The sequence below is a fragment of the Pholcus phalangioides genome, unplaced genomic scaffold, assembly GCF_987345545.1.
Source record: "Pholcus phalangioides strain wild (caught in Gottingen) unplaced genomic scaffold, Ppha-v1.0 ptg000005l_1, whole genome shotgun sequence".
NCBI classification, from domain to species: Eukaryota; Metazoa; Arthropoda; class Arachnida; order Araneae; family Pholcidae; genus Pholcus; species Pholcus phalangioides.
Window position 1 is genome coordinate 9,399,530 of NW_028301598.1, and position 26,382 is coordinate 9,425,911.

The window sequence follows — 26,382 nt, forward strand, 5'->3', positions numbered from 1 at the left end:
TTAAGGCAAAGAGGTAAAACTGTGTTGATTTAGTACAGTAAATGCAAGAATTTTTGAATTTTTTGAAATATAGAGTTTTCCGAGAAAGAGAGGTTTGACTGCAGTAGTACCTGGAGTATGCAGAAATATGAGAAAAGTGACCATACTTCCTATTTGAATAAGACTCATATTTTTTCATCCTATTTTGACCATCCAATTTTCCTTTATCCTCTTTATTGATGAATTAGTTATCTACAACTATACACAAATAATTTGTACATATCTATGACCTACATTTTAGAAATTTTTATCAAACCCATTTGTAAAAAAAAATTTGCCAAAACAAATTTATACTCTTTTTGTCTTGAAGAATATCATAAATAATTACCAACCAATGGTTGATGTCCCATAGATTATTTTGGCCATCCTGATGTACTGTTTTCATCTAGAAGATGTAAAGTCACCGTGAACATTACACTTCATTCACTATGAGTTGAGAAAAAACTCATAGTTTGAAAAATTAATTGCAGATGGCAGCACTACACATAACAAGCATTAAACAAACATACTTAATGGAAAGTTCACTATACATACACACACATTCCAACATGTATCAATCAATTAGTTAGAAGTTCCACAGAGGAGTATGGACGAGGTGCATGTCTGGTTTAGTAGTAGTCACCCTGAACACATCTTTTATTTAATATATAGGCAGTTTTCTAATTTTTTTTCATGTTTTCATAAATGCTTACATAGATCGCACAGTTGTCGTGATCCAACAAGCCGATTTTGAAAGGGGGGGAGGGTTAAAGGGGGTCTTAATGGGGAGGGGAATGGTTCCTGTTGTCTGTTAGCTGGTAACAATTAAAAGCAAAACGAAGTGCAATAAAGCTTCAGTTGAACTGCAAAAAAAAAAAAAAAAATGTTTACCAACATGGTGATGCACCCTGTATTGTTTTGAACAGAAACAATTGATAAAATTAACTGAAATTATGATACACTATGAGGAAAGTTTTCCCTTGGTTTTATGGTACCTACATCTATTCTTTACAAAAGTGATAGAAATACACACATGAATGGTAACAATATCAATGATTCCATTAATTAACATCTATTGTACAACCAACATTAAAAGCAGCCAAGTTACATATTCCAAAAAATGGTATCTTAAGTTGGGTGTTTGTTCTGAAATTGTGATTGATTCACAGTAGGATCAAACTGGATTTGTTAAAAATGTGTGTCCCAACTTACCTGTACAAACTTAAAGCTCTGGAGAAAAACATTATTTGACTCATGAAAGCATGGCCCATTTCTACAAGTCAAAGCTGTTAGTAAGTTTCAGTGAGCATTGCATCTTTATTGGAAGCAAAACTACTTTAATTCTATACCACAGGCTAATTTGTTTTTACATTGGTAGTATGCCGTTGATGGGGGGGGGGGGGGAAATTGGAAAAGATATAATATTTATCTTTTAAATAATAGTTTGCTTAGAGTTTTTCATGATAAGAGCAAATTTCAGGAACAATTCAAATTAAACATTTGAATTTTACATGTTTTGAAGACAAATAAATTTTCTGTTAGTATCTTTGTGAGATTTTCCCATCATGTGAGATTTGATGGAAACAAATTTTAATACAAAACAGGAAACTCAGCAAATGAAGTGCAAATGAAAAATTTAATGTAATGAGGAAGACTCAAACATGAACTTGTTTTGATTTTCATCCAGTGAGAATTAAGTAGAAAATAATTTAAGTGCAAAAAATTGCAGCCAAAAAAACAAGAAAATTAGCAAGAGAAAAGATATTATACTATTACCCAGATTCAAATGTAAGACTCAGAAGCTTAAACAAGGTTAAGCAATATTTTAAAAACATGATTCTCTAAATTTTTAACCTGAACATTTTGATTTCTCTGGAAAAACTGATGATCAAAGCCCAAGTGAGAATGGAATGTGGTTAGTGATCTTGAATCAAAGACCAAAACAATAAATTGGGATGAAACAAGTTTATTATGCAAATATAAAAATTGTTCTCTTGTTCAAAGAAGCAAAAAGTGAACCGGATAATGAAAAATGGTTTAATGTGATGAGAATTAACTAGAAACCCTTAAATCCTGAGGTATGTATTATCTAATTCCTAGATATCAAGCAAATAAAATCTTAGATAATAAATGGGTTTATAGCATCAAAACGGACAGTTAAGGGAAAATACAAAGATTGAAAGCTTTGACTTGTTGCCAAAGGCTTCAGGCAGGCTTAAGGTATAAACTATTTTGACACATTTTCACCAATTGTGTGTTTTACTTTAGTTATATTATGTTTATAGTGATATTATTAAAATACAAAACATGAGCATGCCAATATGAAATGTGCTTATCTTCATGGAACCCTGTCAGGAAACATTTTTCATTCAACCACAAGGTTTTGTGGGAAAGGGGTAGAGAGAAAGAGAGAGAAAGAACATTTTGTAATGAAAATGAAAAAAGCTTGCTCTTGTGCTCTCATTTTTGGCTCTGGGTCATTTTTGTGAGTTTCTCTAGCTGTTATGAAATCAAATTATGAAAAAAGTTGATTATATATACACTGGGCAGCATTCGAAATCATTGGTGGTCCACTGGTCGGACCACTGATTAAACAATTGGACCACAAAAACAAAACAAAAAAATGGAGTGGTTCGCAGGATCAGTAACAAAAAACCCCCATTTCCCAGATGATACATTGATTGCAGAAGAAACTATGGGCGAATCACACAGATCCTCAGTCGTTTCTTATTGCTTTGACCATTTAAATGTTGAATGATAAATGTTTATCGCTGCAAAAAATATTTAGAAAACCTGCATCTTCCGAAATTCAGAAGTTTGTGAGCAAAACTGATTTAGATTTTCTGCATGTATACAAATAGTATGTGTACCAAGTGGTGCCTCAATTTTTTCTATCCATCTAATTCATTTTTATTTTTTCTGTCTGACAAAAATGTGGGTGGTTGCTCTCTCCTTATTCCAGAGGGTGCATAGCAGAGATGAGATGAATATTCAGCTGCGATTTGGTATTTTGCCTATTCAGCCCTTTTGCCAAATATTTGGTTTGGCCGAATAATGCTTAGGTATTTGGCCAAAGTGTATCTGTAAATCTAACCACAACAAACTAATTTAAAGAAAATTATATTCATTGTATTTTTGGCATAAATTAAAAATTTACTGATTATATTTTATTGTGTGGTGTGTACCTATCCTTATCTGTGCAAGAGGCTCTGTCAGGGTGAATTTCTAGGATAAGTAAAACATGATACTGAAAGTAGAATCCTACAACAATAAGGTAGAAGTGAGCATGAATTTAGTAACTGAAGGATGTACCTAGACAAGAAATGTATCAAGCTACTGAAAGGGACAAAGAACATCTAGAGTGGAAAAATAAGTCTCAAATTTTATGATTTGTTGACATTTTGTTGACAAATAATAGTTTACATTTTCTTAATTAGATGTAAAACTGTAGCAAGTGTTAAAAAAATTAATGGATTCTGTGATACCTCAGCTAACAAACACTCCAACATACAAATTTTTTGGCTAACAAGGATTTTTTATTAATTTTTCTGCTTCAGCTAATGAACATTGATATGAATTCACGCACTAACATAAAATAGCCATGTCATGAGCTAAATTTTCACACCAATCATCATCAGAATTATTGTTACTAGAGCCTGATTAACGCATATCCACCTTAGAATTTTTTTTCTGATGTACATACACTTCTCTTTCTGCAATTCTTTGTACCATTTCATATAAAATGATTCAGCCAAAATAGAAAAATGCATTGATAAAAAGTAGCCTATGTTTTCCAAGCATTCGTTCTTTCAGTCCAAGACTCTTAGCATCAAGCTCAACAGTCTGGGAGATTATCTTCTCCGTTTGTATATATCAGGCACAGAAATGAGCTGACCAAATCACAAGTGAATGGGACACCTATGAACTCGATTGGGTTCATCTTCCTGTATATTCTCATTTTTATACATTTTAATTTTAGGTAGAAGCTGGAACAATTTTCCTTATAAGAAATCATGTTTCGGCTAATGAACATGATTCCAGAGTGAATCATCTTTGTCAGCTAAGGTATCACAGTACCATTAAAATACAACATATCATCATTAAATTTCATTACCAGTATCATGTTAATAAAAATCGTTCAGTTACTGGTTTTTCAATATTTATTTAAATATCAGTATCAAGTCTCTTAGTATCAAGCTGAATAATCTGGGCATTCTGGGAGATCTTTTCCATCTGCACGTATCATGCAGAAATGAGCTGACCAAATAAGAAATGGATGGGGACTCTTATAAACTGAATTGCGTTACTTCAACACGAGCTTTATAGCAGACTAAAGCTGGTGTTGGTTGTGTACATAATTTGAAATTAAAAATATCTTCAGTATCTCATCCTCCTGTAGATTCTCATTTATCCAATTTGAAAGATGTTTATTTTAGCCTTCAACCAGTTTAAAAAACACCAATTTCATTTATAATTGTGATGAATTTTAAGGAAATTGATATTCAGCCAAAATATTAGCTGAATGCTTAGTATTTGGCCGTATCACTTTGTCCCGTCTCTAGTGATAGACAGCCCATTCCAGTCTTCTTTTTTTGTCTGTCTTGCAAGCTTTGACACCTAAAAATGCCTTATTTTTTGCTGAGTATGTTAAAAAATAAAAATAAAGACACATGCACTTATAGAAATCTTTTGTTTTAATTATTCCTTAATTTTAATGTTGCCATTTCAATCTTAGAAAACCACACACATTTAGTATATATCTTCTTATAAGCAAATATTTTTTGCAGAATGTTTTCTCAAAATGTAATTTAAAAAGGAATAACTCTTTAAACCTTAACACCTGTTTTTTGATAAAGCCACAAAATCAACAGTTGTGGTTTAAATAATAAGATTTGACTGCAGTTCTAATTGTTTTGTGTGGCTTTTCGCACCGCTTATGGCTGTATTCAACACAGTTGAAACTACAATTGCAGGTGAAAGGATTGAAGATCGAAAGGGATTGATTAAATTGAGGATTTTTACCAATCCGTGTCAATCGCTAATCCTTTAACCTACGATTGTAGTTTAATCTGTGTCTGTGAATACCGTCATTAGTGGTACATCACGCTTTTAAATGGTAATATATTTTGGGAAATAAATTATCATTATTCAGAACAGATTTTGTTCAGCAGGCCAGTAGGTTCTCTTTATTTTTTCATGCTGATGCTGCAGGTTTATGGATTTCAGCTCTGCAGTGAAGAGCTGTCTTCAGAAAATCATGTTCTAAAGTCACAAATTGAATGTCAATGGCTTTATTTGTCTTCAAAACATGTCAAAACATTTTTTTTAATCCACGCAGTGTTTATTTTTGTGTTATAACAATTTAAATTTGTGTAACTCAAGGTACCACTATATTTTAAATTATGAATTGAAAATGCAATTGAAAGACTTACAGCAAGAAGGTATTAGCTCCATTTTTTTTCCATTGTGCCAAAAAGGAGTCAGCCCCTTTTTTTGTCCTTTTCTTACCCTAATGCTATGAAGGTGTTAGCTCTATCTATTGAGAAACACAGGAACTAAGTGCTGTGGTTACCTTTGTCCAGCCTCAAATGAAGGAAATATATTTTATAACAAGGAAGTGAACTTAACTCTAAAGTGTTAAAAATGGAGTTAACCCCCCTTCAATTTGCTATATTGCAGCAGTATAAGAAGAATTATTTATCATTTCATGTATATAACACCAATCAGGTATATGACTGCTTTATGTTTGTTCTGTCATGTAGATAAATGCTTCGAAGAGCTGACTGACAACAGGGACATTTCCCTCTTCAGAGTGTGGAGTTGTAAAGATAAGTATGTGAAACATGTTTCATCTAAATTTAGCATTCGCTCAGTATGGCTTGAAATAAAGCCACCCTCTGGGGTGTTCTATTCTCTGGAGCTTGCTCTCACAGAAAGACTACACTTCATCTATAAAAATTTTCATATAGATATAAAGAATTAGCAAAAAACATTTGTCTTAAAATTATTTTTACACCAGGCCTTTCATCATGTAAGAGTTATCCTGGCTTGACAGTTGCTAAGGAGTATAATTTTTTGCATATCAGTATCATATTTGTCAAGCTCACATCCTTTATAAATACAAATACAGGCGAAATGCCCAATGAAGTGGATGAGAAAAAGATGTCCACAACAAATGTGGATGTCATATATTACTAAAATACAGCAACCCAATAAATACAAACAATATACACATGATAAACTATTATACAATGCCCATGAAAAATATTTACTGTTGTCTTATTCTAAGTATGGATAGCTTCTTGATTTACCCCCAACATGTTATCATATTTCTTTTTAAACGTGTCAATTGTGTTAGAATTTACTACCTCCTGGGGTAAGCTATTCCATTTATTAACAAGCCTATTAGAAAAAATTCCCTGTGACACCACAGCCTAGAATTCTCTCTTACCAATCGATACTGGTGTTCCCTTGTCACAGCAGACGATTGACTGCATATTCATAATTCATGGTCCATCCTATCCATCCCGTTGAAAATTTTGAACACCTTGATCACATTCCCTACACCTGTGTTCTTCCAATGTAAACATCTTCAAAAGATAGTCTTTTTTCATAACTCAAACCTTTTGTGCCAACAAGGACACACTCTTCTCTGCACTTCCCTTCAGCCAAGTCTATGTCCCTCTGTAGGTATGGTCTCCAAAACCTTACAGCATACTCTAGTCCAGGACGAATTAAGCCTCAGAAAAGTTGGAGAATGACTAGGAGAACGTGAAGAGACCTTTTTGAAAGTAAAAAATAAATATGAATATAAAATATTACATGTTTCCTTTTTACATAATTGTTTTCACCTGAATTCTTATGTATAAGGCAATTAAATCTCCTGACCATAATAGAAAACCTATTATAGTATCAATATAGCCTTAAGTATCAATCAAACTATTGTAATACAAAATCTCATACTCATCTTATTCCACTGTATGCCAGAACTAATGCTTTTTTACAATAATACAAATTCTCTGGGGCCTAAGATTGTGGAATTATCTGCCACACAATCTAACACTTATAAATAGCCTGCCCATGTTCAAAAGAAAGTTGAAAAACCATTTGCTACTAACATATTAACCATAAATATCAGTATAATTAATTGTACTCCAAAAATTACCTGCCAAAGAACTTGTTTGACTTTCTCACTTGGTATTAATTATTTTATTGTATTATGTGTGGCTAAACTTACATATACTGTAATTATATATTTGTTCCAAGTTCCATGCTGTTTCAACTGTTTTTTTCCTAGGGCATTGGAGTTCGTCAGGTCATTTTTATGGCCTTTTTCTCCCTTTTTTCTGTACACGTGAGGGGGGGGGGAGAGAGAAGAACGGTTTTTAATCCAAAAAAATCAAAATCAATATTTTTGCAGTTTTGTATAGCTCAGTACCATCTCTTTCAACCATGTACAACATCAGAGGCAATAAATGCTTCCAGTTCATTGTAATAGTGCCGAGTGGCATGGTGGTAAGATGCTCGTCTACCATCGTGAAGGTTGTTGTCAGGGTCCCGGATTCGAACCCAAGAGAGGATATAGATAAGATATTTTCTCAAACGAACTCGAGGCGACCACCGATAGACTGCACCTTCACTTCCAACCCATCTCACTAATGGCAGTAAATTGCAATATAGCGATATGGCCAGAGTTGGTGTTTGGTGAAGTAGTTCATTGTAATAAAGGAAAAAAGATACGGCATAAGGGGGAACAGTGATTTTAGTCACAGTGCGCAGATGGAAAAACGATCAGAGTCCAGCATATGCACAGAAAGTGATATTTGAGTGTGTATGTATTTGTTTTATTTATTTAAAATACAAACTACAGGCAAAAGCCCAGTTACAGTTTGCATATATGAATACAAGATAAAGATAAAAACTGATGTGCAGTTCACATGCTTTGTGGCTTTCTGCTTATGAATTTGAGGTTAGTTCGTGTATCAAAAGAAAAGATGCTCACTGCTGACAAGGCCAATCAAATGCCTTCATAGTTCCACACCATGTTTAGTGTATCACCATTCCAGTTTTTTTGGTAGTCACACCAAAAATGGCTAAGGATAATACTTTTTTTCTCACTGAATATTTTTCTGCATGAACCACCAGTAATTTTTATCTACTTTCAACTTAATTCATCATACCATGATCAAGTATCATAATTATTCAAATTTTATACAGTGTGTGTGGGTGTGTGGTTTCAGAATCCTACTTAAATTAAATGTTCGTGGAGGGTGAAGCCCAGAAAAAAAATTTATACACAACCATTTTTTTACTTGATTTTTAAAAATTGTTTGATTTGAGTTTTACATAATATAAAATGAAAATAAAGTTTCTAACATTGTAATTAAATAACATTTTTAAGGAAAAACTTTGTTTTTCATCTCCTGAAAAATTTTGTTTTATGGACTCCAATAATTTTTCCCAGACTCTTCATATGATAGCTTGATTCTATAACGTGAATCAGCAGTTCTCAAAATTTTTTGACTCGCAGAGCTCTTTTTAGTACGTAATTTCTATGGCAGAGCTGTGTGGGCTTATTTTTTTACTAAGCATTTTAGTTTCATTTATCAAGGTTACTGATTTATTCCATTTTACTTGAGCAGCCCGGGAGCCTCTGGGAAACACACACAGAACCCCAAGGGCTTCACGGAGCACCGGTTTAGAACCGCTGGCATAGATGAATAAATTTAAATTTGCTATTTTTGTTCTACCATGCCACTAGAGGCCATTCAGCATCAAAAAACAAATTAATTTCTTTTCTTTTTTTTTGGCATTCCTGATCATCTGATTTTAAGGAAATAATTTGTGAGACTGTTCTAAAGTAGCTTAAAGCAATTGTTCTTGGCACTTTTGGCTGTGGTGCACTGCATTCTCTTCCCCAGTGAATGTGAGAATTTACATTCTTACCTTCTTTGGAATAGAAGACTAGACATCATGATGGCGTTGTATTACAATCTGGTCTCAATCTCAGCAAGCAGGTCAGTAGTGGTTAGCTGGAGTTGGTTTTATAATTTCAAGATGTGAATATGAACCAACAGTTAAAAAGTCTCATCACAAAGAGCAACAAACCCTACAACCATTTCATTTATTACACTTCACTCACAATTCAAAATAGTGATTTGAGCACTAACCTTAAACACAACACCAGATACACATGAAGGCTGTTTAGGTATACACACTCTTCTGCGCTACAATCCACTTACGCCTGAAAGGGGATAAAGCTGTAGTGAATTGCCCACAATAGTGATGGAACTGTGCAGTGTTCATGCAGAAGAAAAAGAGCACCACCATATAATAGGATTTGCCTTTTATCTGCATTGTTGAAAAATTCTGTTAGGTAGCATGTATTGTTTTCATGGAGCAATGACATGCACATTTCAAATATTTATGCATGCATGTTCACACAGGACAGTTCAAGTAGAGTAGGAAACCATTATATCATCTCTCTGCATATCCCATAACTGGATATATTGTGGTTATCATTTTGAGAATTTTCTTTTGATGAAAAAATTAGAAATAAATTGAAAAATATTGAGAAATTTTTATTTTTTGTCTGGAACTGTAGAGCTGCGGTTGAGGAACAAGTTCAAAAGTCATTTCTTGAGAAGGTAAGTTGCATTTGGACATTAGTTTTGTCATTATTTTTCTGTAAGTTATTCTATATTAATGCATTATTTTCTCAAGTTATCATAAATTCTTAGCAGGTTTAAAATTTTTATTATACCACCATCACAGACTTGAAAACTGGTGACAATTTAACTTTTCCTTTTTGAAAATATCTTTATTTACTCAGCAGTTCTCTGAAGTGTAATGCCTAATATTTATGTAATACAATTTGTATTTATGTAATACAATTTGTATTTATGTAATACAATTTGTATTTATGTAATACAATTTGTATTTATGTAATACAATTTGTATTTATGTAATACAATTTGTATTTATGTAAATACACAAATTTGCATATATGTAAATACACAAATTTGCATATACTTTTCTAGGTCACATGGTTGAAAATAAGGAATTTGTTTCTGAGGTGTATAGCATCTGTATTTTATTTAACAAAGTCATTAAACACAACCAACATGCATCATAATGAAATCTCAAACGGTGATAAAAGAAGCATGGCCGATGTCTTGAGTGATATTTTAGCTAACCTGAGGGACACTGTGGAATCGATCGACAGAGATAACCTCATCCAATCTATCGTAATTATATTCTGAATTTTCAGAGTTTTTTCCATCTCTTATATTTTCTTAGTTATGCATTTTGTATGAATATCTATCTATATAATGTACTCTCTACAGTTGAATCCCATTAATATCCCATTAATAGTTATCCCATTAATAGTTATCCCATTAATTAATACCGTTATAGCGAAAATCTTGTTTTAACGAACACTCTTCTAATCTCCCAGATAAGTTTATATATGAATGATGCAAATAAATGAAATTTTGTTATAAAAAATTGATTTCTCCTGTCTCTTGAAGTTCGTTACAATGGGATTTGACTGTAATGCATATTAGGCCTACTAACCAATTTGAATGATTTAAATATCTGTGTATATGTATTCACCAGTGCTGGTTCAAAAAAATGCTGGTTGAAATTCTCAGACTCATAAATGTTTATATCCAAGTATATGCAAGTCACTCAAATATTTTTTTTTTTTTTTTGCAACTTGAGAAAACAGCTAGACACGTTGATAATTTTTGCTTTGATGAGAATTTAAACTTTTTCTAATCATAATCATGGTTTGCAGTAGGGATGGGACAAATAATGATTTGGCTGAATATCAAATATTCAGCAGTCGAACATCAGTTTTTAAAAAATTCATCGCCATTACAAATAAAATTTGAGTTTTTAACCTATTAAGCCGGTTGGTTAGAAAATTTGCCATTCTAAATTTTAAGTTTTTTCTTTGCCAATAAATGGTGGAAGTGGTTACACTCATTATTTTTTGTTTTTAAAAAAATCAAAGTCGTCGTTAATGGGTTAATTTGAAATGAAGTTATTGAAAGTTTCAAATGATTGAAATTGGGTTTTAATTATGCAATTTATTATTTGAATAAAAAACTGGTAATTAAAAGATTTCCATGATACTGACAATCAAATTTAACTTGGATATATTGTATTTTAAAGAATCAATTTTTTTCCTTCAATATATTTGTCATAATTTTATATCTAATTAAGAAACTTATTTACTCTCAAGTGGAGTAATGTGTCATAAAATTTATGGCTCACTTTGTTGTTTTTCCTCTTTAGATATTCTTTGTCCCCTTTCTTTTTTGCAGTCACTCAATACAGTGATACCTCGTCTAATGAAAATAACTCATTCCAAAATCACATTCATTAGCCAAAACAAGATGCTGCATAGGTTTCTATGGAAAATAGTTTAATTTGTTCTATAAACTGCCCATAATTTCAAACCAACTTTCATGAAACACAAAGAACAACTACGATAAAGACAAAGACTGAAATAAACAACTTCATAATTGAATAAAGGATAAGTAAAGGGAAGGTGAAAAAAAAGTGTATTAGGAGATGTGTGATATAGTCGGCTCATTTCTCTCACACATACAGATAGAAAAGTTAAGTCCTGACTGTTCAGTTTGGTATTAAGAGTCTTACTGTATGCAGTGAAAGCATTCAAGTCTAAGGCTTTTCTTCAATGCATTTTCTCTTTTAGCAAATTCATTTTACATGACTTGAAATCTTTCTGAAAAATAGTTGGGTATCTAGGAAGCTATTCAGAGGTGGAAAACTATAAATCTGGCTGAAGTGACAATTACTCATTGGATTAATTTTAACATTGGCCCAACAATTTAGCTCACAGCACGGCTGTTTTATGAGAATTGATGCATCTATATCAACTAAAATGTCTGTCAGCAGAATCTTTATTCTTTAGCTGAGGCCGAAATATATTGAAAACAATCTTTGTTATATTGAAACATTTGCAGGCTGTGACATTCACTAGCCAAGATATCACTGCATCTTGTCTAGATAACTTGACTTGTGTATATATACAGTAAAACCTCGTTAAGTCGTCATTTTTCTTCAGACCCTTCCAGCTCTCATAGACCACAATGTTATTAAACCCTCATTTACTCGTCACTAATTTCAGTTAAGTCATCACTATGAAAAAGTTTGAGAAAGAGGAACAGACTATTTTTATGGCTCCAATTAAAAAAAGAGCTTGTTAACAGCATTGCCATATGCTTAAAAGTCACCATAAAATCCTATATACCCAAACGGAACAGTTTAAGTAATGAAAGTTATGCTGGGGAAGTTCATTTGCCGACTAGGGTTTTTGGAACGTTGGGGACTGTTCAAGGTAGATCTCATTTCTGCTTGAGCTCCATTGGAGAAAGTGGACAAACCGCGAGACACCCAGGCTCTGTCGCAAGAAGCAACATAAGTACTTCGCAGGGCATCTTCGGCAAAACCAAAATTTATTGATATGTCAGTCAAAGATTACATATAGTGCAAGGAAATCAAAAACTATGTAAATCGAAGAATCAAATTAATCAAGTTAAAGTCAAAGTGCAACGGATAATAAATAATCGTAGAAAGCATGGGCTCTATTAATTTAGGGCTTGAAATTTAAATAAAATATCTTTGTTGAAAAAAATTAGACATTCTTTCCCAAATTGAGGTCTTCTGTTTACTTTTCCCTTCCCAAGGCCCGTCCACCAAGTCAAAAGTGTTCGAGATTACTTTGTAGTTGCATCATGAACTGCTGATGAAGAATTAAAACACTAAAATTAAATTTGATGTACATGTAAAATTATTGTGCAATAGAGAGTTCTTGTTATGAAGAAAAGCTACCTATTCTAACAGTTGCTCTGTTAGTCTAAATTAAAAATTGCTAGTATAAATCAAAGTGTACAGTACATTTCACCACAATAATTTAAGTAATAAGAGATAAAAAAGATAATAAAGATAAAATTTTTCTTTCGCAATCTATAAATTTTATTAATATTGTTACCGTATATACTCGTGTATAAGCCGACCCCCCCACTTCAGGACCACCAAAATCGCGATAAATTGAAAACCCGTGTATAAGCCGACCTAAAAAAATCTGCATTTCAGGGAAAAAAAATCTTATATTTTAATGCAAAATGAATACTTACGGAAATTTACAATAGAAAAGATTCAAACTTTTTATAATCTGTTTCTGCTAAGTCTCTAAGCTTATGGTAATCCATCAGATCATCATAGGGGGTGCGGGCGGCATCTTCGTTTTTATCTTCATCTAGGCTGTCATCGCCATTGTCACTATCAAATAGGATATCTTTAGTTCCGTCCATCGCATTGCTGATGTAACACTTTTTGAACGATCGGATGATAATTTTGGTGGAAACAGAATTCTACGCCTTATTGTACCTATTGGCATACTAAATCAATGTAAGGTTTCTTCAAGGCACCACTTTTTGTAGTTTCTTTATCATCCGGAACTCATCCATTCAATCCACGAATTTCTCAGTCTTTGAGAGGCTTGTTGATGCTCACATCTAAAGGCTGTGCAATTAACATTAGACACCACCAACCAATGATGTTTTCGATTTCTTTGCCTCGGCTTTGACATTATCAGTTCTGTGGGGTTTGAAAATATCGTATACCAAAAATGCCAGTTTCTCGAACACTGCTGCAAAAATGACTACTGATTTCGGGGGTCGATATTTTCTCATCAAAAACTAACCCGAGTATAAGCCGACCCCCCCCCCCCCCACTTGGGGAACAAATTTTTCCACAAAAAAACGCGGCTTATACACGAGTATATACGGTATTTTGATTCATACTTTAATAAATGTCATATTACTTTAAATTTATACGATTTTCCTAAAATTGCACATTAAAACTGACGGAACTCTGCTTAAGCCGTCATAACTTTTCGATAACTTGAGGTGACGACTTATCGAGGTTTTACTGTATTTCATGCTCACTTTCATCGTACTGCAGTAGGACTCAATTTTTATTTTCATGTTTTCCCTATCCCAGAAATTCACCTTGATATATCTTTTATGGAGGGAATATGCATCATTCAATGAAATGTAATCAGTAAATTTTTAATTTACACAAAAAATTCCAATTGATATAATTCTTATAATTACTTTGATGTATATCCATTTACACAGATATTCAGCTGAATAACTAGGCAACATTTGGATGAACCAAATATTTGGTGAAAGATCAGAATAGGCTTAATATCAAAATAGTAAATGAATATTTGAATATTCGTTCCTTATTTAGTTTGCAACTTAGTTCTAAATAAGTAAAATTCAGAAAAAAATGTCAGGGTGGACAAAAGTGAATAGCTCTCAGTTTTGCATGGTAACTTTTCATGCAGATCGAACATAGATGGTTAAAAAAACAAATGCCAACTTTGGTGCAGCTGCTAAACTCTGAAAGTGAAGTTATATAAAATAAAATTCATTCCTTTTATTAACGCTGTGTGGGCAGGAAAATTCTATACGGAATTGTCAAAGTGTATTTTAGCATACTGCTCGACCCGTATTGCCAATGTTGGCACATCTTTTTTCTTATCTCAAAATGAATTATCAAAAACTATTTCAACATTGTAGAGCCTTATGTTTTATTTAGTTAGGTGAATTATGCAGTTCAATAAAAATACACTCTGGTTTAGGAGTAAAGGACTGAAATTTTAGTCTTTCTTTTCCTAATGTGTGTGTTCAATTAGATTATCTCATGTGAAATTCAGTAAAATTCCTCTTAATGATCACCTTTTTATGGCAAAATAATAATTTCCCTTGTATACTAAAATTATGCATTTCAAATCTGATTAACGGTCACCCCTCTTTTACAGACACATTTTTCTGTCCTGTTGGTGTCTGCAAAAGGAGGGGGTTCACTGTACTTCCAGTAAAACCATGCTCACTTTTGGCACAATTCTAAGTTATACAAAAGATTGAAACACTGCTTTCGAGATATGGGAAATTCCTAGTAACAGAACTTCTCTCAACTGTATATGATCTTATCTGAACATAATCATTCTAATTTGTGATTTTTCTAAGAGAATGTTTTTGATGTCATGAAGTAGTTTAATTTCTTGGAAACTCAGTTGTATTTAATAAGCCATTCACAAAATTATTTTTTCCTTATTTTTATTTTTTTATGAAACAGCTGCAATAAAATTCTTTATTTTACTCTTTCTTAGTTTCCTATCCAAGCTCCAGGATCTACGAAGTTATTCAGGTACCTCCAGGGCAATTATATTGATCTATTCATATCCTTATCAGAACTAGTCGTAAATCTGCATAGGTTGGTCGAAAGCTCAGCTGGTATGTATTGAGGAAAAAATTATATTTATATAAATTATCCCTTACATTTTAAATGTATCCAAATATGTTTCTTCTACAAATGATACAACCATGTTGAAATCAGATTTCGATTTTTAATCATGATGTAGATCTAGAACAGGAGTTTTCAACTTCTCACACCAAGCAAACTATATTGAACATTTTTTATGAAGCCTTCAGACCACTGAGTCATTTTAAACCAGGGGTTTGTCCATCCAAAGTTTGGGTCATTTTTCAGACCCTTCACAAAATTCTGGATCTTAAAAACTAACTCTTCCTAAAATATAAATTGACGAAATCATAAATTTGGCATATAATTTCTTTTGTGATGAATTAAGTAGACTGTTTCACTTTCCTCAAAATTACTCATTTTTCACAAAAATGAATTACCATTTGTACAGATATGAAGAAAAATTTTAAAAAAATACTGGATGGATCCCTATTTTATACCCATGTTATTGAAGAGCTCAGTAGGCCATAGGTTGAAGAGCCTACCTGTTCTAGGGCATTCAACTTTTAGAGTCATGAACTGCAGCTAGGCCAATCATCATAACAGCAGCACTCATACTGTAACTCTAACATTCTCAAACTGAAATCTGCAAGCCGTTAATCCTTAAATGAAACTGGATGGGGTGTTTAACTGTGCTTTTCACAATAACTTCCAATTCAAAACTTGGACACGTATACCATATACTCTTTCATGCTTCAATTAGCACAGTGGTACTAATAATGCTGATAAGCAACCAGTTGAAGATGATTAAAATGTATACTTCCATACTGCATTTCTGAGCCCATTTTTTCAGTTCAATTTCATGAATTGTTTCACATTTCATTTTGAACAATCGCTTTTACCATTTTAAACTGTTTTAGAATTGTTATACTTATTACTGGTTTTTATTTATATTATTATGTAATTAGGTATTTTTTAATACTCATTTGTTTATATTACAACAGATGCGGAAGAGAAGTCATGTTTGAAAATTATTTCTGACTCTAAGAAATATATTCAAGGTAAGAAATATAAAATTAGTCATTGTGAACTATTATTAGAGGTAGAATTCTACTGAGAATATCAATATATAGTGAATTTCCTTTTTTCTCCTTGCCATAGCACTGCATAAAAAGCTGGAAAAAACGCTGTCGGATAGCAAGCTTTTTAGAAAACCAACACAAATCAAGGCTTTATTAGAAGATTTTACAAATAGTATTGAAGTGAGTAACTGATTAGGTTTATGTTTCTATTTTTAATAGGAAGTGAGTTTCTTTGGTTAAAAGACCATTGTCTGTATGACTTCCTCCTCAGCATCCCCTTTAGTGCTATTGATTGGCTATTGATTGGCATTTTCCCTGGACGGATCATGCTGATCCCTTGGGAATACGTGAAGATCACGTTATTATTAAAAAAAAAAAAAAATATCAGCTAGATATGTTGTCAAACATACGATGCCACCAAAAAAAAAATGTCACCCACCAATCATAGAAAAACATTGAGGATGAGCGTATACTAACTGAAACCCAAGAACCCATAATCTACATTTTCCCATTGACAGTAAAACACTTGTATAACAATATTCAAGTAACCAGAGAAATGTATCGCTATAAAGGAGTTGTCATTATAGGTTGAATATATTAACACTGTAAAGTGCATTGGAATCAGAGAGGCAATATTGTTTTATAGGCCATCATCATTGTAGTGGATATCATTATATTGGTTTTTCATTGTATAATATTGAAGCTAGATGGTGAAAAAAATTTGATTGTCTGTTTCAAAAATTTTGTGATTCTTATTGGTCTTTAAATCATGATCCAAAATTAAGATAACTACAACATAAGTTTTTCCTACAGCTGTGGTAGATATCTTAAGTGGATATATCAATAATAACATCTAAAATATGAATGGTCATTCCTCTTGATTGAAATGTTTTCAAAAATGGAATATTTTGATTTGTGATTTTTTTTAATGAACTAAAGGTGTTATGGCGGCATCATGCAGATGAAGCCAAGGAGCATGACGTCATTCAACCTGCACTGTATATAAGTAATGAGCTGCGATAGACTACTTTCTTGCTTACTTTTACTTTGTCCCTTACCTGTACGCGCTTGCGTTGCATTGGTAATATGTATGTGTTACTACGTTAAACTAATAATGTTCCATTGTTAATTAAACCTAAGTTGTTGTGTTACAACTCTGAGTCTCATCTTTCGAGTCAGATGTATTGAGTATCTACAAATTGTCTTCAATACTCACTAGAAATGATTTTTTATCATTGTGTTATTCCATCATTGAATTATTGCCCAGTGGCAATTGGGCAACTAAAACGTCCTCAACACAGTCACAAACTGTTTTATTTTCCATATTTTAGGTGACAGCCCAACAGCTAAATAGAATCACCAGCACCAGAATGACTGTGAAAGTTCACACATCTTTTTTTGTTATGCATTAAGAGTGTGATAGCTCAAGTTTGTGCCAATTTGCCTGCTGTATGTACAAAAAGATGTTCAGAGGGTTTGTGTGTGTGAAAAAAAAAACACCAGTCATTTTTCTCATCAAAAACTTTCCAGACGTAGTGATATCATTCAAGATGATAGATGGTGCAAAGTCATCTGCACGGAACTGCTCCATGGGATATCAACACGAGCATTTAGTTAACAAAAGGGCTTTCACACCTTAATTATTTGTTGTTGGTTCATTAGGAACCCACAGCCCTTTGTTCAAAGGAGAGGGGGATGAGCCAGTACCTACTTTTCGCTAAGAAGTGCTGGACGAGTACAGGAAAGGGAAGATAAGGAACTGTCTGATCAGAATTCTGGTCAGCTGGAACCCCTCACATCCTAGAATAGGGTCTCTAAGTTAGGGCTGGACAAATTCAAAAAACTGTAGGTGCCAAAATTTTTTTTCACCTGAAGTAAAAGGTCCAAAATAATGCTTCTTTTGACTTTTTCAGGACATAGTGACCCTCTCATGTCAGCAGATATGCTGCTGTAAATTCCAGACATTTCTGCTTTTAGCCTGCAATTTGGTAACTACACAAAGAAAGTGTTTTGGTGCCAATACCAATTTTTTAGTCGCCATGTCGACCTGGAATTTGTCCAGCCCTGTCGTAGACATATATGATATCAATATACTAGGGAAAAGTTGATAAATCCAAAATACGAAGAGAACAATTTGTATTTTGGGTTCACAGATGTTGTTTCCCTTGTCTCACTCAAAAGGTAATTTATTTCTACATGTGGTATCAGTATTGTGTTATGCACATATCACTTTGAGCTCTGAAATTTTATTAATTTCTGAATTTTTTATTTTCATTTGAAAATGGATTTGAAAAGCATTTTTGTTTGATCTGAGCTTCTTGATAAATGCAGAAATGCACATCCTACTATAGGAAGAGTTTTGAGTTTGAGAAGCACAAATTTCACTTTATTAATTTCATTTGAATAAAACAAAATGTCTTTCTCCATATTTTATCCTTGGGTAGTTTTTTTGCTTGAGTACAGCAAAATATGATGCAAAACAGTTTGATTTTCTGTAAATTAGACCCCTCATTAATCCAATTAAAATGAGGCATGCTTTAAAAAAATCATGTGTGAATTGTTATTTTGACTCAGAAAACAATACTACCTGGGATCCTTACCTGTGTACAATAGGCCAATTGACCTGTAATAATAGCCAAAAACAACTCGAGAAGTACTCTTATTCACTTGGGTTCTAAAATGTTTAATCGAATAAGGTTGTACAAGGTTGTGTGGGCAACTTGCATATATACTGCATACAATATAAAGATAATATTTGGAAGGAAAATTCACACCATGATTTCCTTTAGACCCCTCTGTGTGTGTGAATTTTTCTTTTAAATATCATTCCTACATATTATCCAGTACCTATACCAGAAGTCTTCAACCTTTTTCTAGTCACCAGCACTGCCTGTACCCCCATTATCAAAAAGAGCAATGGCAAGTTTGACATATGAAACCATGAAATCAGTATGATTTCAATCCTTGAATATAATTTATACAAGGTTTTTAATTGGAATGTTGATCAAGTGCTTCAGGAAGCACGGTGGTGTTCACAATCAACAAGTTGAAGATGCCTGACCTATGTCTTGTATGAGTAGTTGAAAGTGACATCATCGCTAGATAACTTGTTTGAGTACACATTTGAATTTTTGTGATTTCACAGAAAAACTTTCATGGTATAACATTTGACACTATTGTGTTTCCCCCCATAGATTTTCAGTATCGGCACAATATTGTACAGTCTAAGTCATATTATCTTGAAACCTGCTCGTACATCCCTCACAAGGAAAGGCAGAAAAAAGAAAGAAAGTACATCAACTGTTGCGGTGAGTGATTTTTTTTTTATGTCATTAAAGCCGTATTGCTTGTCATGTGCTTGCTGAATTTTTTAATGTGCATTTAGAAGTGAATGTTATATGCAATATTGTAGATTTTTTTAAGTTTTAAACCATGTACAGGGTCCCAACTTGTATTACTTTTTGGTAAAATGTCCTACTTTCCAATTTTTGTCATACTTTTCCTATTTTCATGCCAAATACTGTCAACGAAATTCATGTAACTCTTTTTAAAAGAAGAAGGAATCATTGATATATTGCCAAATAATACAAATACAAGGCCACAACAGGCAAAATGCCCAATGAGGTGGCTGAGAAAAAGGTGCCCATAACAATTATGGATGTCATATATTACAAAAATACAGCAACGCAATTAAAAATGCAATTACAAAAACTATAAACAATATACACTGCTGGCCACCCAAATTGCAACACCAAGAAAGACAAGAGATATCGCAACAATATTTATTTTGTAGATAACATGTTGACCAAGCATCAAATGATTAAATTTATAGACTTCTGTGAAGTGTGGTTCCTGCCAAAATCAGTAGCCAGAGTAGCCGCCATTGTTGGAGATCACCGCTGCCACACGCCTCGGCATTGATTCAAAGAGACTTTGGATGTGTTCTTGGGGTACAGCAGACCAAGCAGCTTCCACGCGTTGCCAAAGTTGATCTGGTGTAGCAGCTGGGGATGTAATCTGGGTCAATCGTTGGGCAACCATGTGGTCCATGGTTGCCCAACGATCCGGACAAGATCCAGAGAGCGAGCTGGCCAGGGAAGCAATTCAATCTGGCGATTGACGAAGAACCTTTGGACAATGCGTGCCACGTGTGGTCGCGCATTATCCTGTTGAAATGTGGCTGTGGGCAAGCCCTGAAGGTAAGGAAGGACAACTGGCTCCAACACCTCGGAGATGTAGCGCTGGCTTTTTAAAGTACCGGCAATGCGTACTAGAGGAGTGCTAGAGTGATATCCAATACCGCCCCATACCATAATACCCGGTGCAGGACCAGTGTGGCGGTGCATAACGCAGCTGTTCAGCATCCTCTCTCCACGGTGTCTCCAGACTCGAATCCGACCATCGTGGTGTTGCAGACAGAAGCGTGACTCGTCAGTAAAGACAATTTCATTCCATTGTGCCGTCCACATCCTTCTTTCATCGCACCATTGGCGGCGGAGACGTCCGTGGTTCTGCGTCAAGGGTAGACGAAGCAATGGACGTCTTGTGGACAGACCACTCTGCTGTAAACGGCGTCGAATGGTACGCGCAGACACTGGATGATGCGGTACAGACTGAATGTGCTGTGCTATGGTTCGTGATGTGGCTGAGCGATCCGTCACTGCCATACGCACAATACGCCTGTCATCACGTGAAGTGGTGCACTGAGGTGGATGCGATCGAACACGTCGATCCGTCGTACCCTCCTGCATCCAACAATCACATATCCGCATTACAGTTGTTTGGTTTCGTCCAACATGACTACCGATTTCCCTGAAAGATAATCCACAATCTCGGTAGGCCACTATCCTTCCTCTGTCGAACTCGGATACTTGATCAAAAGATGATCGCTGTTTTCTACGAGGCATAATTGATCGTTTTTTTGAAAAAACCACAAGAAAAACACAATTGCCGTACTTCAAATCGTCGAAATCGCCAAGCCTTAAATAGCGCTTTGAAGTGGCGCCACAGGCGCGCGTGATGTGCGTCTGCACTGAAATTCTAATCATTTGCATATCTCACCTCCGCTAATGCATGTTGTAAATTTCATAGTATTTGCATGCTTCCTTCAGGGTGTTGCATTTATTGTTGCCAGCAGTGTATATATATATATATACACACACACACACACATATACACAAGCCGCTCGTCAATGAGAGAATTCCCTAATTGGTCATCCTAGTTGTATCCGGAATAATGATACCATTCAACTTATAAAAGAAACATGGGTTGTTCGAACCAAAATGAGCAACCATGCACTTGTTAATGCTAAACTTCATGCTCCATTCATTTGCTCATGTTCCAATCCTGTTCAAGTAGGACTGGAGCAACTCCCTATTGCTTTGATTCCCAACTACCCTCGTTAGCTTCATGTCATTTACGAATTTGCTAACAATCCCATCCATACTTTGAGCAAGTTTATAGATAAAAAGTGAAAGAAGTATGGGGGCTAAGGACACTTCCTTGAGGAACTCCACTAGTGATGCCTGTCCAATCAGACAATTCACCATAACCGTTTATGACCTATTTTTCAACCACGATTCTATCCAATTCAGCAATTTGCACCCAATCTCGTGTAAACACTTCAAAAGTTTACCATGTTGGACCCGATCAAATGCCTTCTGGAAATCAAGGTAAACAACATCCACATTTTTGCCCTTACCCAAAGCCTTAGTCATTTGATTACATAAGCAAAGGAGGGTAGTTACACATGACTTTCCCTTCCTGAACCTATGCTGATTATCCGACAATACACTATTCTCGTCTAGCCACTTCAACAATTGCTTTTTTGATAATAATTTCCCAAAATTTCTAAGAGGGAGCTTGTCAAACTCACTGGACGATAATTGGACACAGCCTCTCTACTACCTTTGCCTCTCTATTACCTTTTTTAAATATCAGAACATCATTGGCAAGCTTCCAATCCCTCGCGACGATACCCTCAGCAACACTACTTCTGTAAATCTGCGCGACTGGCCCCAACAATTCATTAGCACATTCCCCCAAGACCCTAGGATAGATAAAATCTGGTGCTTTGCTCGCACATGCATTTTTTAAAAGATTTAGGACCTCCACGTCTTCTACTTGAATATCGTTGAGGATTTTATTGCCCCATGCAACACCTGTATATTGAATATTGTATTAACTATTGAAAACTGACATGAAAAAGTAATTAAAAGCACTACACATACCTACACTACTCTCTACCCTAGACACTCCTATTGAGAGGGGGCCAACTGCTCCCTTACATCCATTATTGATGTACCTAAAAAATGACTTTGGGTCTGAGCCAATGTTATCTGCCAACCTAGATTCAATTTCCTTTTTATTATTTCTTATTGCTTTCTTCAACATCCTTCTTTTATCAGTAAACAATCACAGTTCATCTCATTCACTTTTATACTCGCTGAATGCTCCTTTCTTTTCAAGATAAAGGTTCCGCACGCTATCCGTGAACCATAGAGGGTGTGATGTACAAACACGCTTTTTTCGAACAAAGGGTATGACGTCGTGCAAAACAGAGGACAGCTTCGTACTAAATTCTTCCCATTGACTTACCACCCCTACTGATCCCAACCGGTCTTTGAAAACTTCCGCTAACCTTCCTCTCAAAACATCAAAGTTAGTTCTTCGAAAACAAGGAACCAGTCTTTTGTTATCAACCTTACCCGAAGAAAAGTTAGTGAAATCTGACTATATGATGATCACTGGAAGAAAACTTGTGCCCCACTGAAACATGTTCAACAAGATCCTCGGAACTGGTGAGAACTAAATCCAAAATAGCAGTACCCCTCTAGTGGCTTCTGATACATTCTGATACAAAAAATTGTCGAGCACCAACTTAAGAAAGTATCTTTCATATTGATCTCTAGCTGAAAGATTCTCCAATCTATACCCGGGTAATTGAAATCCCCTAGTATTATAACCCTCTTACGCTTATGTAGGAAATTTCATCATGAAGTTTGGCGATGTAGTTTGGATCCGTATTCTGTGCATTGTAACAAACTCCAACAATAAGTTTATGATGCCTTTTGTTTCCAAGCTCAATACATATAGTTTCAATATCCCTTCTCTGCATGTTACACTCTCTAGCATTCAAACATGATCACACATTTATCAACAATTCACCCCCTTTCCTATCCAATCTATTTCTTAAAAAGTATTGTATCCTGAGATTCATCCCCATCGTTTGCCCAAGATTCTGTAATGGCTGTAAGATCCAGGCCCTCCATAGCTATCATAGTTTCTAAAAAAAATCTTTCTTATTACCCAAGCTCCTGGCATTTATTAGCACACATTTTAATTTGCCCTGTGATTTAGTGTCAATCGAGAAGCCATCCATGTCAGAGGTGGATAAATCCCTGTCAATACTGTTATCATTAACTAACCCACATTCCCGTCTATGTGGTTAGTAAAAAAACCTCATGTAAGCCTATCATATAAACCTCCCTGACCCCCTCCTATTCAGATGAATCCCATCCCAATGAAGACACCTATCGGTAAATGCAGGAAGATCCAAGAACGTGACCCCAAGTGAGAATGCAGTAGATTGCAATTAATGATTCTGCCAAAGAAGAAATTGTATTGTTTTTCCAGGTTATCTGAGGATTATATGTGAACCATTTGGTTTATCAATTTTTCTTTTGCTTAGTTGGAGGGTTCAAAAACTCATTTTGTGTCAATGTTTTGAATGACTATTCAAACTTTCTATCTGGATGGAGAAAATAGTTTTGCATTCACTACTTCATGTTCTTGGACTATTCATTGTACAGTAACTACCATTCATCATTCAAAATTATTGCGCAAATTTTGTGTATTGGTGAAACAATAGTTCGCATATAACAAAGCAGTTGGATATATAGACCTATTCTAGGTTTTGTGATTTTGGTGCTACCCAATAGCATTCAATTCTTCTGTATTTTTAGGACATGCAGAGGCATAAACAATGTTTAAGCTGTGCAAATAGCTAGAAATGAAAATAATTTTTATATTTTTGTCAAAAAAGATGGTGTTGGTATTGAACAGTAAAATGTAAAAAAATCCCTTTAAAAATTAAAAAAAAAAGAAAAGATTGTTATGCAAAATATATATATTTTTCATAACATATCGCAAATATTCCATATTAGAAAATAAGTGGCAATAGCTAAGCAAGGGGGTGTGTACGATTGAGGCTCTCTCTGAAACTTGTTGTTTGTTTACTTAATTTTCTTCTCATCGTGACTCATATTCAGTTTTAATATAACACATATAATTCTTCGTGATCATAATTTCATGGATGTGTGCTATGTGTTAAATATTTTGTTATTCATATAATACGAGAGTTCTGCTGTTATTCGGTATAGCAGAGAAAGTGTGTTCCAGGTGTGTTGAGATAATCATAACTCCAGAGGATTCGATTAGTTGCACTAAATGCAAAGACACCTTCCATTATGGTTGTGGAGGTTTCAGTGAACTGGTATTCCACAGGCTGAGACGTGATCGGGTTCTGAGTTGGATATGCTTTAAATGTAAAGAAACAACAAGCAAGTCATTGGAGAAAGATCCACGTAGACAAGATGATTCAGGGGATACTTCTACGAGGGTTCCGGATCCCAAACTATTGATGCAGTTACTCTCTCCTCTTGATACTGAAACAAGAACTATCAATCCCAATTACTTGATGTACAAACAAAGCCACAAGAACTGTCATCAGAAAATTCTGAGTTAAAATCTGAAGTCAAGAAACTTCAGATTGAAATTGGTGAATTCAAACAATATTCCTGTTGCTGTAACATTGAGATCCAAGGCCTTCCAGAGACTGAAAATTAGGATATGATTAAACTGAAGGCAAGACTAGCTGATCAGGTGGACAATATTACAGTTATATATCGAGTGTCTATGAAGAAAAAAGATAAAATAAAGCGCAGATCATAATTCAGTTCGATAAAAAATCTAATTGTGAATTTTCTCAAGTTGACAAAATCTAAGAAAATGAAGGTGTCTTCGATTGACAGCAGACTGCGACCCACACCAGTTTATTTTAATGAACATTTGAGCCCATACATGGAAAATGTGTTTTATCATTCTAAACAACATAAACAGCAACACAACTTCTCATATTGTTGGATTCATGATGGTAAGGTCTTTATGCGTAAAACAGATGACTTCAAGGTGTTCAAAATTAGTCATGTAGATGATTTATCTCATATCAATTAACAGTAACGGAAATTGAAATCTCAAAATGAGTACCCTGGAAGATCTAGAAAGGTTTCCTTCCATTGTTCACAATATTCAACACAACAGTATTAGTAAATTATGAAATTTTAAGGTTTTTCACTTGAATATAAGAAACATTAGGGCTAATTTCGACCATTTTATGGCATTTATAAGTAATTGTATTGATCATATAGATATTATAATTCTCTCGGACGTGTGGATTTTTGATGCAGAGACTGATCTTTATAAAATATCAGGTTTTGATTTATTCCCAAGCTGTAGAAATTACAATAATTCAGAATGCATATTGGTGTACACAAATAAATATTTAAATGATAATAACATTATGTCAATCACAATGGAAACAGCTGAAGTGATTGGCATTAACCAGTCATCACTTAAATTAACTATTCTTTGTTTATATCGATCACACTCATTTTCAAAATCAGAATTTGTTGAGGAATTTGACTCTATATTAATGAATATAAAATCTAAAAATGCCCTATTGGTAGGCGACATCAACATTAACATATTAAAACCCAATAATGACGATTTAGATTACATGAATATGTTGTCAGGATATGGCTTCCTCCCCTTAATTGCTGATCAAACTAGGCATCTTTCTGATAGTTGTATCGATCATATTTATCTACGCACTCGATTAATATTACCAAATACTGTCCATCAATAGTTGACACAAACATAACTGACTATTTTCCGATCGTATGTAAACTTCATTTTG

General features: G+C 34.3%; 1 protein-coding gene across 1 annotated transcript in view; it reads left to right on the top strand.

The window, feature by feature from the left end:
• The window catches only part of psidin (phagocyte signaling impaired), a 134,943-nt gene that overhangs the window by 93,244 nt on the left and 15,317 nt on the right, over positions 1–26,382 (top strand). The window contains exons 20-26 of the mRNA XM_089232282.1: positions 5,781–5,850; positions 9,623–9,665; positions 10,059–10,265; positions 15,233–15,356; positions 16,329–16,385; positions 16,486–16,586; positions 19,601–19,714. Of these exons, the coding sequence (XP_089088408.1) occupies positions 5,781–5,850; positions 9,623–9,665; positions 10,059–10,265; positions 15,233–15,356; positions 16,329–16,385; positions 16,486–16,586; positions 19,601–19,714 (716 nt within the window). The remainder of the gene's footprint in view (positions 1–5,780; positions 5,851–9,622; positions 9,666–10,058; positions 10,266–15,232; positions 15,357–16,328; positions 16,386–16,485; positions 16,587–19,600; positions 19,715–26,382) is intronic.